At 40.3% G+C, this 15,434-nt stretch overlaps 2 protein-coding genes across 2 annotated transcripts; both read right to left on the reverse strand.

The window, feature by feature from the left end:
* Positions 1-213: 213 nt before the first annotated feature.
* On the reverse strand, positions 214-12,441 carry LOC136852813 (uncharacterized). Its single transcript, XM_067127713.1, has 4 exons — positions 12,407-12,441; positions 11,548-11,705; positions 3,923-4,028; positions 214-1,132 (listed from the first exon to the last, which is right to left on the reverse strand). The coding sequence occupies exons 1-4, from the start codon at positions 12,439-12,441 to the stop codon at positions 214-216; spliced, it is 1,218 nt and encodes a 405-aa protein (XP_066983814.1).
* A 124-nt stretch (positions 12,442-12,565) lies between these two features.
* On the reverse strand, positions 12,566-13,708 carry LOC136852814 (uncharacterized). Its single transcript, XM_067127714.1, has one exon. The coding sequence runs from the start codon at positions 13,706-13,708 to the stop codon at positions 12,566-12,568; it is 1,143 nt and encodes a 380-aa protein (XP_066983815.1).
* Between the last annotated feature and the right edge of the window lie 1,726 nt (positions 13,709-15,434).

A 15,434-nucleotide genomic window follows, 5' to 3' on the forward strand; every position in this document is an offset into this window, starting at 1 on the left:
TACAAAGGAAAAAGTAAACTGTACGGATATTAAAAATTTTGGAAGTCGACATACAAAGAGAAATTATTATAACAAATATAAATGTATGTTAACAGTAGTTCTCCTGCCAAGTAATGGAACCACCAGGAGATGAAAAGTAGTCTTTCAGGATGTTGCGTTGTTCCTTGGCATTCCTGGTTGCAGTGTTGCCTCCCATGGTTGGAAGAGCGTCTCCTAGGGTGGGTCACTCCTCCAGGCACCAGGTATGAAATCATGTGTGATGGGGTTCTCCTGATCTGCTTCCTGCCTGCGTGGATTTCTTTTTATTATAAGGTTGTGCAGAACACACGCGGCCAGCACTACTGACTCTGCACAGTCAGGCTTGATACACATTGACGTGTGGAGTACTCTGAATTTGCTGGCCAGAATCCCGAAGGCATTCTCCACCGTCCGCCCTGCCCTACTTAACCTGTAATTGTAGATCCGCTCCTCCTTGGACAGGCCTCTTTTGGGGTAGGGCTTCATGAAATAGTTCCGCAGGGGGAAGGCATCATCACCAAGCAGGAAGTAGTCTACAGGAGCTCCATTTATTGCATCTGGTAGGAACTCAGGTTGGGGAAGGTTTGCTTCCTGTTTTGCCAGCATTTCACACAGACGGGTCTGGGCAAATACACCACCGTCCGACTCTGACCCAATGGCACCCACATCCACGTAGAGGAACTTATATGAAGCGTCGACAATGGCAAGTAGAATCATGGAGAAGAACTTCTTGTAATTGTAGTAATGCGTACGACCAAAGGGAGGGTTACGGAGCCTAATGTGTTTACCGTCTATTGCTCCAATTACGTGGGGGAAGTTCCACCATTCCTCAAACCAGCGGGCAACCTGCTTCCAAGCCTCTGGTGTTTGTGGTACCTGCAGTTCCTCATCTCCAAAGGCAGAAACAATGGCCCTGCAGGTCTCGGGTACAATGCAACTTATGGTGTTGTGGGCTACCCGGAATGCGTATTGCAGGCTCTTATATGAGTCACCTGTGGCGAGGAAACGTAGGGTGATAGCCACATGCAGTCCTGGCGTAAGGGGTTCCCTCCAAAATGTGCGTTGCTTCTCAATGTAGGGTGTGACACGTTCAACTATTTCACTGAATATGTCTCTGTCAGTTCACGTAAAATTCCTGTATAGTTCTGGGTTTTCGGTTGCCAGCTCCTCCATCAGGTTGTCATAGTGGCCTAGCTCCACTCTTCTTTGCAAGTACGGCCAAGCCCAAACCCTCCTCGGCCTCCACTTTATTTTCTTATTTTCAATTGCAATGTAGGCCTTCACAGCTTCCACCAATACCATGCAGTGCACATACTCCACGACGGCCCCCATTACGTTTCTTTGTTGTCTGTGTGCTGGTGTTATAAGGCCAACGATGTCCTCAATGTTCTCAATGTTGATTCAGCAGCAGGGGAATACTTCTTGCTACAGGGAGGCGCTGAATGGCACTGCAAACACATGTGCACAGCACGGCCCTTTTGTACCTGGCGTATACCCGCCGATGTACGTGGGGATGTTGTGAGGGTGTCGTGAGGTCGTAACGCACAACATTACACATACGGTATACGTGAGTGGGTGTTACTTGCTCTGCCACGCATTACATGTGGGGGTGTGGCCTATTGTCGTGGCAGTTCACGTAAGCATCCCGTCTATCTTGCGCAGTGCGTAGCCTTAACACGCATTACTCAGTACTTACGTTATGGTGTCGTTATGTTGACTTACGGATATCGGCCTTTGACACGTATCCACTTGATCACGCCGACAAACCCTACAGTATAGCCACGTTTCACATGCGTGAACATGCATGGGCTGATACGTGAATGTGTGAACGGACCTTTAGGCTCTTTGCAACGTCTCTTTGGCCCCTAGCCGCAACACCTTTTATTCCTCTTACTGTACCTCCGTTCATATTCTCTTTCTTCCATCTTACTTTCCACCCTCTCCTAACAATTGATTCATAGTGCAACTGCGAGGTTTTCGTCTTGTTACACCCTTCAGACCTCCTTCCTGTCAATTTCCGTTTCAGTGGTGAAAGATCTAACAAGTTCCAGCGCGTGGACTTGCGCCTTAATTCAATACTCTTGATTAGGCTTGTGCTCCGTAGCCGCACAGTTCCCAGCTGACAGGAATCTTTTTCGAGATGTTTCCTACCATCGTCTTTCCCCAATTTTTTAATGCAGAGATTTTGATATAAGGACAGTTACCTTCCCACGGATTTATGTCTTCGTCAGACTTAAAACATCTAGGCTACGTGTTTTCAATCAAGCGCTCTACCTGTTACATACTTTTTGTTGTTACTATGGCTAGTTGTTTGAGTGTGTGCGATATCCTTGCCTTTTTATTTCCTCATTATACGTGAACATATAATTTCGTTGAAACCTTTTTAATAATAATAATAATAATAATAATAATAATAATAATAATAATAATAATAATAATAAAGGGAGGAGACCTTCTCTGAGGGCAGTTGCGTCGAAAATTGTAGCTGTTTCCACGGCATTTAATTTGTATGGAGTCTTCTCTGTTCGTCTTACAGTCTTCATGTTTCCCAAGGACATATAAAGATTTCTGTTGTCTCAGATTTGCGATCTTCTAGGCCTAACCGGTGTTGCTGGCTGGAGGTGGGCGTTGGCTGGGGTCAATCTAACCTCCTTGGCTCGGCTACCCACAACTTGTGTGGTTGGTACAATAGGCCATCCAGGTGACATGCCGTCGGCATCCAGTGCTCTCTCTCTCTCTCTCCTCTCTCTCTCTCTCTCTCTCTCTCTCTCTCTCTCCTGTCTTTTCCTATCCTCCTCCTCCTCCTCCTCTCTCTCTCTCTCTCTCTCTCTCTCTCTCTCTCTCTCCCTCTCTCTCTGCGGTGTTTGGTGTCGGCTGGTTTCTGATATGTCTCCTTATGATGGTGGCGAAGAATGTTGTCTCTTTCACCGTTTTGATGTTAGGCTTTTTTTTTCTAATATATGGACGTAGGCGTCGTCGGTCCGGTGTTTGATCAGTAATTTCTGTATTTTTTATAAGCTTAGCTCTGTCTGGTCTCTTGTTATGATTTTCTGCATAATGGTTAAAAGTGGCCCCTTGTTGAAGATTGCATGAGAGATGCTTGGGGAGTCTAATAGTGGTCATCCCGATACATGAGTGGTGGCATCCTTCCACCGGGAATGTCAATTCTTTGATGACACTCCTTTTCTTCAAGGACGCCTCTGGAGGCCCGGGGTTGTTTTGAAGAAGCAGCTTGTAAGGCCGCAAATGTCTCCACCACAAATGTGGCGAGCAAGACTAAACTTTTATTGCCAAATTCCGTACCCCTTGGTTATAAGTAAGACCAAAGGAAGGCTACAAAGAAGAGTAAATCCCGGATTAGTAATGTTAATCAATAACTAAGTAATATATTGTAATAAATTTGTGATCTGTATTCATATTAGATTTCTTTATTAAGGGGATTAGTTCCTTTAATTGATAAATCCAAATGTAGAGCATTACATCAAAAGTGGGCCCGTTTAACAATGGAAAATCTACTTTAATATGGTGATTATTCTCGTAGCGATATACTATTAAAATGTGACATTATTATTATTATTATTATTATTATTATTATTATTATTATTATTATTATTATTATTATTATTATTATTATTATTATATTATTGGTTTAGGTGTCAATATATATTTTATAAATATATATACAAAAGAGAGCTTTCGAGAACCTGCTCGATTCAACTTTTCAATCTAACTGAAGCCACCTTGGAAGTAAAGTTTTGGAAAAAAAAAAATGCAGTTTAATACGTCTACTTAACAGAGGAAAACCGGCCGTAAATTTGAAGACAGCCAGTTTCGTAGTTCAATTAACACCATCATAGGTAAACCAGATAATCGTCTCGAGTGTCTGAGTGGTAGTTAAACCAACGGGTCAATCTTAATCTTGCGATCGTCCAGAACAGCTTGGACGCATGCAACTTTGGCTGCTGAATGCAACCGTGTTACCTGAACGAAAGGAGGAGAGGCAGTAGCAGCTGAAAAGGAGAATCGACTAGCTTCTAATAGCTCTTACATATACAGTATATATAATATAAATATATATATATATATATATATATATATATATATATATATATATATATAAATATATATATATATATATATATATATATATATATATATATATATATATATATATATATATATATATATATATATATATATATATATATATATATATATATATATATATATATATATATATATATATATATATATATATATATATATATATATATATATATATATATACATATATATATATAGTATATATATAAAAAATATATATATATATATATATATATATATATATATATATATATATATATATATATATATATACTATATATAATATATATTATATAAATCTACAGCACTGGATTTCTTCACCATTTTAGTGACTTGCTATTATGAGATGTTTTTGCTTTATTATTATTATTATTATTATTATTATTATTATTATTATTATTATTATTATTATTATTATTATTATTATTATTATTATTATTATTATTTTAGGGAAGGTAGCCTAGCGCAGAAAAGGACATTGAGGAATAAGCAAAATAAGAAAAATAACTAAAAATCTTTGATCAATAACAATAAATAAGATAAATAAGTATTTGAGGATGAAGATCGTGGATCAGTTGCAACTCACCACAGTTAACCGACTAGCACAAAAGTCATTCTTAATTTTCCTTACTAATTTCTTACAGAGGGTGAGTGTGTGCGTGCGCGTGAGACGCAGGTACCGAGAACTCCATCATCGATACCCAAATCTAATTAGATTTCCCTTTCAGTACATTAATGTTAGCCCTCTTGACATTTAAGAACGTTAGGGAAACTCTAAAGATTCATTCACTTTCGTCCTTTGATGCTTTAAGAACGCTTAATGGGGTTTGAATGAGCTATAAAGGTCACTGGCTAAATATTATGAAGCAATTTTGTTTCTAGCTTCACCGCTGAGAGAGAGAGAGAGAGAGAGAGAGAGAGAGAGAGAGAGAGAGAGAGAGAGAGAGAGAGAGCGTATGCATACACAAATTAAAATGTCCTGCACTCGACATGCAAGTTTAACATTTATTTGGACATTTATTTATTCCTTTTGTTATTGTAGTGTTGTTTCAACCGTAGATATTATGTGATAGTCTGTGATTTAACAGAGAAAAGGAACGTGATATCTCGAAAGGTTAACTTTAAATATACCGAATAAAACTTTGGTTATACAGTTATCAATCGAATTACTCTGAGAGGCTCTAAATTCCTGGAAAAAATGCGTTTATCATTCTCTTAACGCAATAATATCCTGTGACCTTAAGAGGAGCCAATTCAACCAGAAAATCACACGAGGATCTTACATAAATGAGTACTAAATCATCTCCATCTTCTACACTAATGAAAAGAACAGTTGCTACTTTAAATGTGACCGAAACTGGTGGGAGACTGTAATTCTATGAAGCTCGTAAACGTGGGCTTTACTTCCACAAATATGGAGAGCGAACGGCACATGGGCCATCGATAAATATAAATGGTAACAATATCTAGAGACAATATTTCCAAAACAATGGAAAGGCGCCGAGGCATCAAGACATGAATTTGTGTATTTATCTTTAATCGATGAAATATTAAGTTTTCAGCTTTTACAGGAAAGGAATTTTGCTAGTAATTTCTTTTGATACACATCAAAGTTTCTTGTAAGTAAGACAACGTTTCATTTTTGTATTCCTACTTTTGCTCGATAATAAGAAAGTCTCTGAAATGTCTAGGTGATAGAAATGTACAGTATATCTTCTACTGATAAAGCAGTTTCTTTTTTTTCCAAAATAGTCGTCCACTTTTGTTACAAGAGTTTTTCAGGTAAACGTAGAATATCTGTTAAACTCATAGCAATAGATATTTATAAATGATTTCAAATAAATTATCTCTCTCTCTCTCTCTCTCTCTCTCTCTCTCTCTCTCTCTCTCTCTCTCTCTCTCTCTCTCTCTCTGTGTGTGTGTGTGTGTGTGTGTGTGTGTGTGTGTGTGTGTGACCTCAGTGATGATAATAACACATCGAAAATCACACCCGAAATGAGTAGCAATTCATCCCAGCTCTTCTTTCGCCCCACAGAACATAGACAAGTCCCTGCTGTATGTATACAAAACCCCAAACAAAAGTATTGTTTCCCTCCATATGAAAAGAAGCAGTCTCTGAAAAGTTCCTTTTCATTTCAATCAAGATGACTGGTAGAGGCTGATACCTCGCACAATGGAGACCAATAATTGATAGTGAGGAGCTGAAGTGGATAAGAAATTTGGTGTAGGCCTCTGGACTCCACCGGCCAACAAAAGTAAGAATGGCCTAAAATGAATAAATGGTTTAAAATTTCCTAGCTAAAAGTAACCATTGTTTTTTTTTTTTTTATTTAAGTCAGTTTGGAAGAAAATTATTAGAAACAAGGTTTTTCAATAATGCTTATTAGTTTCTAGCGTTCCATCAATATTTTATTTATTTTTTATATTGATGTAAGGAAATTTTGGAAAAATATGCCACTCACATTTATTTTATTTCTGTATATAATATTTTGTCCATTTTATTTTATAACAAAGAAAACTGGTTAGTTACTTGTGCGTTCTATTCAATTCATTGGCATAAACATCCGAGTTGTCTAAAGAAAATCACAAATCATTCCCCTAAATGTCTGCTGGAAGATCTGGACAGAAAAAGGAAACTGGATAAAGAAAATTGGAAAATAAGGCGGTAAAATAATAAGAATCAAATATTTACGAATTTCGCGAAGACAAACATTTTACCCGGGGATCAACAAAGAAATAGTAATTACAGAGGCTGGACAACAAAATGAGAAATTAAGGGGCTGATGAAACCATTGTTCTGACGTGTAAAACATGAAAGAAACAAAGCATTTATCATTATGTTATCTGGGAAAAGGAATCCATATTCATCCTTTATGTTCAAGTGAGATGCAGCAACAAAATATCGCCCTGTCAGCGTCCAAGCAAGTAAATATGGAAGTAAATGAGTTATTTTGAATGAGAAGGCGCTGACAGAGTGAAGATTATTTTTAAAACTTTATAAAGAAGGGTTGAACGAGAAGGCGCTGACAGACTGAAGCTTATTTTTAAAACTTTATAAAGAAGGCGTTTCAAAATATCCCTTTGTTTCATTAATATCTTTAAGATAGTGGGTTAAAAAATATCCAATAGTTTCATTAAGATCTTTGTGGTAGTGAGTTAATGTGGCTTTTCTTAGCAACATTCACTTCAGGGCGTGACATCTCAGCCTACACGAGCTAGGGTAGAAGGGACTTTTAGCCTTGGCAAGCGACTCTTCTAGGAGAAGGACACTGAAATCAAACCAGTCCATAGAGGGGACCCTTGAGCCTTGGTAGGCAACCCTTATAAAAGATGGTTACTTTGAATACACCAACCTTGGGCAGTGCCATAGCCATTGTACAGTGGCCTTCCATGGTCTTGGTATGAGTTCCTTTGCCTGAGGGTACAATCAGGCATTTATCTTTTTTGTTCACTTTCCTGTTTGTTTGAAAAGTGTGAAGGACAGGCTGATGAGAAAGCAAAAGTTGCTTGGTGGATTATCAAGGAAGTGTCGTCGTCTTTACGTAATCTTTTCCTTCTGATCGTTTTATAATTTCTAAATCCATCCTTACCGTCCTCCCTCAGTTGTTGTGGCAAAGCTGGCAGGTTTCTTACTTGCCTTACAAGGTGTGCCAGACCCACCTTGTGGACTAGTTGCTTCCGGCGCTTATTTTTATGACATATGGTCTTGTTTATATATAATTTCAAAAAAATAATTTTTTTTAAGGTAAATACTGTTGTTATTAATGGTATTTATTGTTCAGTTGATTTTTACAATGTTTTTGTTGTAATGAGTCTATTATTTTTGCTACTGATTTTGTTGGTAATTTTAATTCTTTCAGGAGACATTGAGCTGAACCCCGAACCTATGACAAATCACTGTAAGAGAAATTTCAAAGTGCCTTACTCAAATATTTGGGGCTTAAGGTCAAATTTTCTTGATCTCCAGAGTTGTGCCCATAAGTATGATTTGATGTTTTTATCTGAGACTCTTGTAAGTAGTAAGAAGTGAAAGGTTGAGTTTTTAATCTTGGGGTTTGATGGCCATGATTTTACTTATCATCGCAACATCCCACATGCACAATAAGTCAGACAACATATTTGTCAGAAAAATTTTGGAGTGTAGTTGCCATGAAGTTCTTTTCGGTAAGTTTTACAATGAGTAAATGTGTTTACCGCAATCCAAATATCGAGGATTCTCTATATGACAGTCTCTTGGAAAGAATTAGCATGGCTTAGTCTCAAAATTCAAAAGCTTCATTTGTAATTTGCAGAGACTGTAATGCAAAGCACAGCGAGTGGCTAAATTCAAATTCCACAGATCAACATGGGCGATCTGCTCTAAAGTTTTGTGTCTCCTCCAATTTTGTCCAGCTAATTGAGGAACCCACACATATTTTTGGTAATAGATTAGATCTCATATTCACAGATGTTCCAGGTATTGTCAAGTCCAAAGTCTGTGAATATACAGTCACTTCTGATCACTGAGCCATTGAGATGGACATACCTGTCAATTGGAAAAAACATCTGGCTGAAATCTAGAACCAATTGGGATCGCATTATTGAAGCTTGTCAGGCACTTAATATTTCAGATGCTATATTACATCCTGATCCCAAGAAGTTAAATGAAATGCTGATAGCTATTTGAATAAGTTATGTCCCTAGAAAAGTAATCAAATTCAGGATAGATGACCAGCCATGATTTGATGATACATATAGATGAGCTTACCATGACAAACAGACCAAATTCAACACATGGAGACGAAATCGTTCAAATGAAAATTACACTATTTTTGTCGACTCTCACATTGCTGTAAATAGAACTTACCATACAGCTGAGAGAAATTACAACAATTCCTAGAAGAGGATGTTTGAAAGAATTTCTCCGCCTCATCTGTGGTGGACCAAAATGGCATCATCTATCTTTAGGTCAGGCTTGTCTTCCATTCCACCACTACTAACAGATGATGGTAGATTGGTTACGGGCCCTAGGCAAAAAGCTGAAGTGCTTCATTGAACTTTTAAAGCTAAGCAATCAGCTGAGGATGTCCCTCTCCCTGATACTTGTCATCCTGAACCTATTCTTACAAAATTTGCACTTTGCTCCAGGGTTGTTAAGAAATTTCTGGATAATCTTGATAGCTGGGATAGAGAAAATCCTGGTGGCTTCTTCCCTTTGTTTTTTAAAAAAGTATGTCAAGTGTGTTGTCTCCGAAGATTAGTAGATTCCATAGATTTTTTGATGACTTAGTATCTTTGTGGATGAGTGCAAGCCTAGTAATACAGTGCTTGTTCCAAAGAGTGGCATATCTGCAGACTACAGTAACTACAGGCCAATTGCTATTCTCCCTGTGATTTCCAAAGTTGCTGAAAAGCTTATTTTGAAGCCATTATACAAATAGGTGGAATCTAAAGGATTGTTAGCTGATAGTATGCATATAGAAACCAGTTAGGTACCTGCAATGCTCTTTTAGGACTTGTTATGCCATTTGCAAGAGAACTTTGATAAGGGTTTTGAGTGAAGAGTAATTCAAATAGATTTTAGTTCTGCTTCCGATTTAGTAAACCATAAGGCATTTATTTATAAACTTCAGAATCTTGGAGTGGGTGGATATTTTTTAGGGTTACTTCAAGATTTTCTTACAAGTAGGCAACAGCGAGTTGCTGTTGTTGGGACCTGTAGTGAACCAAGACCTATTGTGTCTGGAGTTTCACAAGGTAGTGTTCTTGGCCTGGAAAACAAGATTGTTCAGTAAGCCTATGATGCAACATTTGTTGGTGTAGTATGGTCTCCATTTATGAGAAATGAAGCTGCCTTCAGCTTCAGTCAGGACATGGACCGGGGTATGAGGCTGAACTCCTCTAAAGTGAAAACACTATTGATTAACAGATGTCATGCAGATTTCCCACCCCATCCTCCCCTTCAGGTGGATGGGACTTTGCTGAAAGAGTCTGCAGCTTTAACTATTCTAGGTGTAACTTTTGACTCATATCTTACTTTTGAGAAACATCTAATGAAAGTTTCAGCAAATGCTGCACGAAAGTTAGGTATTGTTCGTGAGGTCTCATATATTTATAACTGATAAAATCAGTGCAACCTGTTTTAGGTTATTTGTACTTCCTTTACTAGAATACTGCTCTACAGTGTGGATGTCTGCTTCTGCCAGAGATTTATCTCTTTTAGATAGATTGGTTCGTCGTGGCAGGTTTCTGTTTCCTAATATTAGCAGTTATGATTTTCCTTAGGTTGTATTTTAATAGAGATCTTTCACATTCACAGTTGATCCCTGATCCCCTTTCCTACTGAGAGCAATCAGATTTGCTGAACAACAGCTCTAACATGCAGTAAATGTGCCTCACTGTCGAACTTCTTAATTACAGAGGTCTTTCATTTTCACACCATTGGACTGTGGAACAGTCGCCCTGAGAATGTCATGCAAATGGAACTTCAAATGTTCAAGCAAAGATGGAATGTTATCTTATTTATTATTTATAAACATTTGCTCTTTTTACATGCTTTTATTTAACTTGACTTCTGTGTCTGTTTGGGTCAAAACTTGTAACTCAATTTTCGACCTGTTCCCTTCATCCGATGGACTTGAATTTTTGCGTGGTTACTCAGTCTTGGTGACCATACAACCTTATATGATCAGTAGGTTGGCAGTGACCTCTAGCAACCATACAATGACCTCTCCCAGTACCTCAGGATTTGTGAATAACCCTCAGATCTTTCATGCCTTCTTTGACATGGTAGAATAAGTTATTAACTCTACAGATTTTTCAAACTTTCTTTGGGTCAATAGGATACCATGTTAAATTTTGTTGGCTACAGTCAATAATTGGTACAATTTCTGTCAAAACTAAAAAGTATAAAATAAAAAAATATAAAACATTTTAAACACTTTTATTAAAATTATATTAATAGTAAAATTTCATTTTTGAGACACCAGGATTTTCTTACAATTACTCATGTCTACAAAAATAAAAGTGTGGGCAAAACATGGAAGGAAATGCTACAAGAAATAAAACAATATTTTGTAGCATTTCCTTCCATATTTGGCGCCCACACTTTTATTTTTGTAGACATGATTAATTGTAAGAAAATTCTGGTGTCTCAAAAAAAAATTTACTTTTTAGTGCATATTAATAAAGGCGTATTTGAAATTTTCTTTAATAAGTGCGATCTCTTCTTTGCCTTCTCTTACTTCCTAATGAGCACCATGTTCTTTGGAAGCTTGACTTTTTAGTCAATGGGCCCTGTGGGCTTGTTCCATATGAATAGGGTTCATCTTCTGAATAATAATAATAATAATAATAATAATAATAATAATAATAATAATAATAATAATATATTTATAGGGGTTCTTGATCGGTGCTGAATTATGATTGGCTGCCCGGGGCATGTACCCTCAGGCAGAGCCTTCTCATCCAAGTCGATGTTCGGTTCTCGTCTTGCGTCTGAGCGGCGTTGTAGTGCTGAGGATGAAGAGAAGAATTTCGATCCTCGGATGCCGAATTTTGATTTGCCTCGTACACTATGGGGATCGCCGGTGCATGTCTCCTGGCTGCCGGGGGAGGAGAAAGGTTTCTTGCGTAATGTTGAGTGTTGGTTTCTCCTTCCCAATGTGCAATGCTTCCAAGAGGCGTAGGCGGCGGTGGTCGGTAGTTTGGTCAATTATTTCGATGTTCGTGATTATGTCTTTTCTTGCTATTCTCTGGTTATGGACGGTCCTGGCAAGATGAAAGGTAGCCCCCCTCTTGGGCGTGGCAGGAAATCCTCTTGGAGAAACTCATGGTGGTCATACCGATGTAAGAACCGAGGCATCATCGGACGGGGCATGAGTACTGGTATACCACGTTGGTTTTCTTCAAGGGGTCCTGCTGAGGGGGGGCTGGGTTGTTGCGCATAACCAGGCTGCTCGTCTTTCTGCTCTTGTAATAAATAACCAGATGTATATTTTTGTTGGAGTCAACAGGGCTGACATTACTCTCGATGATGTTTTTGAGGACACGTTCATCTTCTTTATATTTATGGTGAAATTGTCCTTTGTAGAAGAGCTCTATGCATTCAGGGGCATCGAGGCGAGATTCCTGACGGTACCATCTATCGATGTTCGCCTTGATAGATTCTTCTATATCCCGGTTTGGGTGTCCATTGTCGACGAGGGTTTGGGCTACACGTTCTATTTCTCCGTGGGTGTCGTTCCAAGAGGAGCAGTGTGAGACGGCCCTCCTGACGTAGGCGCTGATGGTGGAGCGCTTATACCTCTCGGGGCACTCGATCGCCCCGTTCATACACATGCCCAGGTCCGTGCGTTTCGTGTAGACCCTCGTAGAGAAAGAGGCCTCTGTCTGTTCCACGAGGACGTCAAGGAAGGGGAGGCAGCGGTTTTGGCTCTTCTCGATCGTGAAACTGAGGCACGCCTCAGGTTTTCGATCTCTTCTTGCGAATTGGGCTGACGAAGGTGTCGTCGATGTAGCGCACGTACATCCTTGGTTGGCGTATATCTTCGAATACCCTTTGCTCCACAGTGCCCATATAGAAATTGGCGAAGAGGACTCCGAGGGGAGAACCCATCTCCACCACGTCGATCTGGGTGTACATATAGCCACGATGGTTGGAGAAAGGGGCCTTTTTGGTGCAGATTTCCAGGAGGGCGTGGAGGGCATGCTCAGGGATGTTCAGGGATGGGGTGGTGGGGTCCCTATACACACGGTCCAAGATCATTTGGATGGTCTCATCGACGGGGACGTTGGTAAAGAGGGACTCCACATCCATCAAAGCAATACAGCCTCCAGGAGGCACTGCTCTTAAGGCCTCCAGGAACTCTGCTGACGACTTCAGACTGTGTCTGCTCGGAACATAAGGGGTAAGGATGGTATGTAGCCTCTTAGCCAACTGGTATGTCGGGGCAGGAATCTGACTGATGATGGGGCGCAGGGGGTTACCTTGCTTATGCGTCTTGACGTTCCAGTAGACGTACCCCAGGTCATAGTCCCCTGTGATTGGTGGTAGGTGAAGGGCGTTGGAGGTGGCGTTGACCGTCTCTATGATCCTGTTCACCTCCCACCTGATCTCGTCGACAGGGTTCTTAGTAATTCTTTGGAATTTGGTACTATCCGCCAGGATATCGTCCAACTTCCAATGGTAGTCCTCAGTGTTTATGAGGACGAAAGTGGCGGTCTTGTCGGCCCTACGAACGGTGATGTCTTCTCTCTCCCTCAACTGCTTGGCCGCCTCCCTCAGGTGCCGGTCGATGATGTTACCTATGTAGTCGCCCCGGTCGGTAAGGGCCTTAGCCAACAGGAGGGGTTGAAGGGTGTCTGTCGTACGGAGGTTGCCAAGGTCCTCTTGTCTTCGGATATTATCCATGAGATATTCGATCTCAAGGCACTTGTCCAGGGGCCTCAGCCGGGTGATGTAGTGGCAGTTAAGTCCCATTTTCAGGATTTCGTATTCTTCAGGAGTCGGAGTATATAGTGTGAGATTTATATATCCCTTTTTCTCTTGTGGGAGGCGTAGCTTGCCCCCGTTGAGGGCGATCAGTTTCTTGGTGATGGTCCTCATCTTTTTCTCCGCATCTTTCTCTTCCAAGCGACGTAGGCACTCGATGATGTCACTTCAGTGCCCTCGCTGTTTCATCCTCTTCTGAGGCACTCGAAGGGGCTGCTTCAGGGTTGCTGCTGCGTCAGCGGAAGTCCGCCCACTCGGAGTACAAGTTTTTCTTCTCCTCAACGAGTGTGGCCCTCTCTCTCTCTTTGGACGACAGCTGCCGCTGCAGTAGAGTCCTTCTGAAGCTTCTTGTGCCTGGTTCTTGCTGGGCAGTGGGGTCATGCAGCCAAAGGGAAGTATATGAAGGGAATAGACCCTCTTTTAAACAGGTCCTATTAAAAAGGATGGCTGTATTATGCGAATTTATCTTATATAGTGTCTTTTCTATCCTCCTTATGATTCACTTTTCAGGCTCAGCGATGTTAGTCAGTAACTGGCCGATATTCATGTTGGAAAAGGACAGTGTGCGGAATATGGGAAGTCTTTTATTATATCCAATCAGAAATCGTTCGTCTGGGTTCAGGTTCTATTCTAGGTACCGTCGACATGTTTTGACCAGCTCGTTGGTCATCCTCTGGACGTGGTTGCAGAAGGTCTGAAGAAACGAGGTACTCGGGTTGGTATTTATAGGGGGGGGGGGTGTTATTGATCGGTGCTGAATTATGATTGGCTGCCCGGGGCATGTACCCTCGGGCGGAGCCTTCTCATCCAAGTCGATGCTTTTCTCCAAGAGGATTTCCTGCCACCCCCAAGAGGGGGCTATCTTTAATCATGACCGTCCATAACCAGAGAATAGAAAGAAAAGACATAATCACAAACATCGAAATAATTGACCAAACTACCGACCACCGCCGCCTACGCCTCTTGGAAGCATTGCACATTGGGAAGGAGAAACCAACACTCAACGTTACACAAGAAACCTTTCTCCTCCCCACGGCAGCCAAGAGACATGAACCGAGCGATCCCCATAGCGTACGAGCAAATCAAAATTCAGCATCCGAGGATCGAAATTCTTCTCTTCATCCTCAGCACTACAACGCCGCTCGCACGCAAGACGAGAACCGAACATCGACTTGGATGAGAAGGCTCCGCCCGAGGGTACATGCCCTGGGCAGCCAATCATAATTCAGCACCGATCAAGACCCCCCTATAAATAATAATAATAATAATAAGAGCTGAAATCTGAAGAGAAATACAAATGGTTTAAGAAAGGCCATCCTACTTATCTTGGCCTACTTAAGTCAGGGCCATATCATGGATTCTTCATATGGGGGTAGTGCTGTCAGTTCACTTTATGCAGTGCACTATAGGCATTACTAAAGGTTCTTTGCAGCGTCCCTTCGGCCCCTAGCTGCAACCCCTTTCATTCCTTTTACTGTAATTCCAATCATATTCTCTTTCTTTCATAGTGCAACTGCAAGGTTTTCCTCATGTTATACCTTCCAAACCATTTTCTATCAGTTTCCGTTTTAGCGCGGAATGACCTCATAGGTCCCAGCGTTTGGCCTTTGGCCTAAATTATAAATTCTATTCTGTTCTTTATCATGAAATTTTGAAATATGTATGTTCATGCCCAAGGGCCAACACAAAAGTTGAAAACAGGTTACCTAAACAAAGTCCAAAATATTGATATAAAATTAAACATTGCATCAGGAAAGGATCTGAAGAGGAAATTTTTCTAAGAACTTGCTATGATTTTTCTTCGTCCTCCCCTGTAAAAGAGGACTTTCCCACTGCAATG

Source organism: Macrobrachium rosenbergii, chromosome 26 (assembly GCF_040412425.1).
Source record: "Macrobrachium rosenbergii isolate ZJJX-2024 chromosome 26, ASM4041242v1, whole genome shotgun sequence".
Classification (NCBI taxonomy): Eukaryota; Metazoa; Arthropoda; class Malacostraca; order Decapoda; family Palaemonidae; genus Macrobrachium; species Macrobrachium rosenbergii.

Excerpts from the sequence above, each read along its gene's own strand:
- LOC136852813 (XM_067127713.1), bottom strand. The coding sequence starts at position 12,441 with ATGTGTATGAACGGGGCGATCGAGTGCCCCGAGAG. Across the intron at positions 11,706-12,406 it reads GCGATCGAGTGCCCCGAGAG|CCAGGAGACATGCACCGGCG; the intron begins GTATAAGCGCTC and ends CTCCCCCGGCAG. Across the intron at positions 1,133-3,922 it reads CGCAAGATTAAGATTGACCC|AGACATATTCAGTGAAATAG; the intron begins GTTGGTTTAACT and ends GTGAACTGACAG.
- LOC136852814 (XM_067127714.1), bottom strand. The coding sequence starts at position 13,708 with ATGAGGACCATCACCAAGAAACTGATCGCCCTCAACGGGGGCAAGCTA.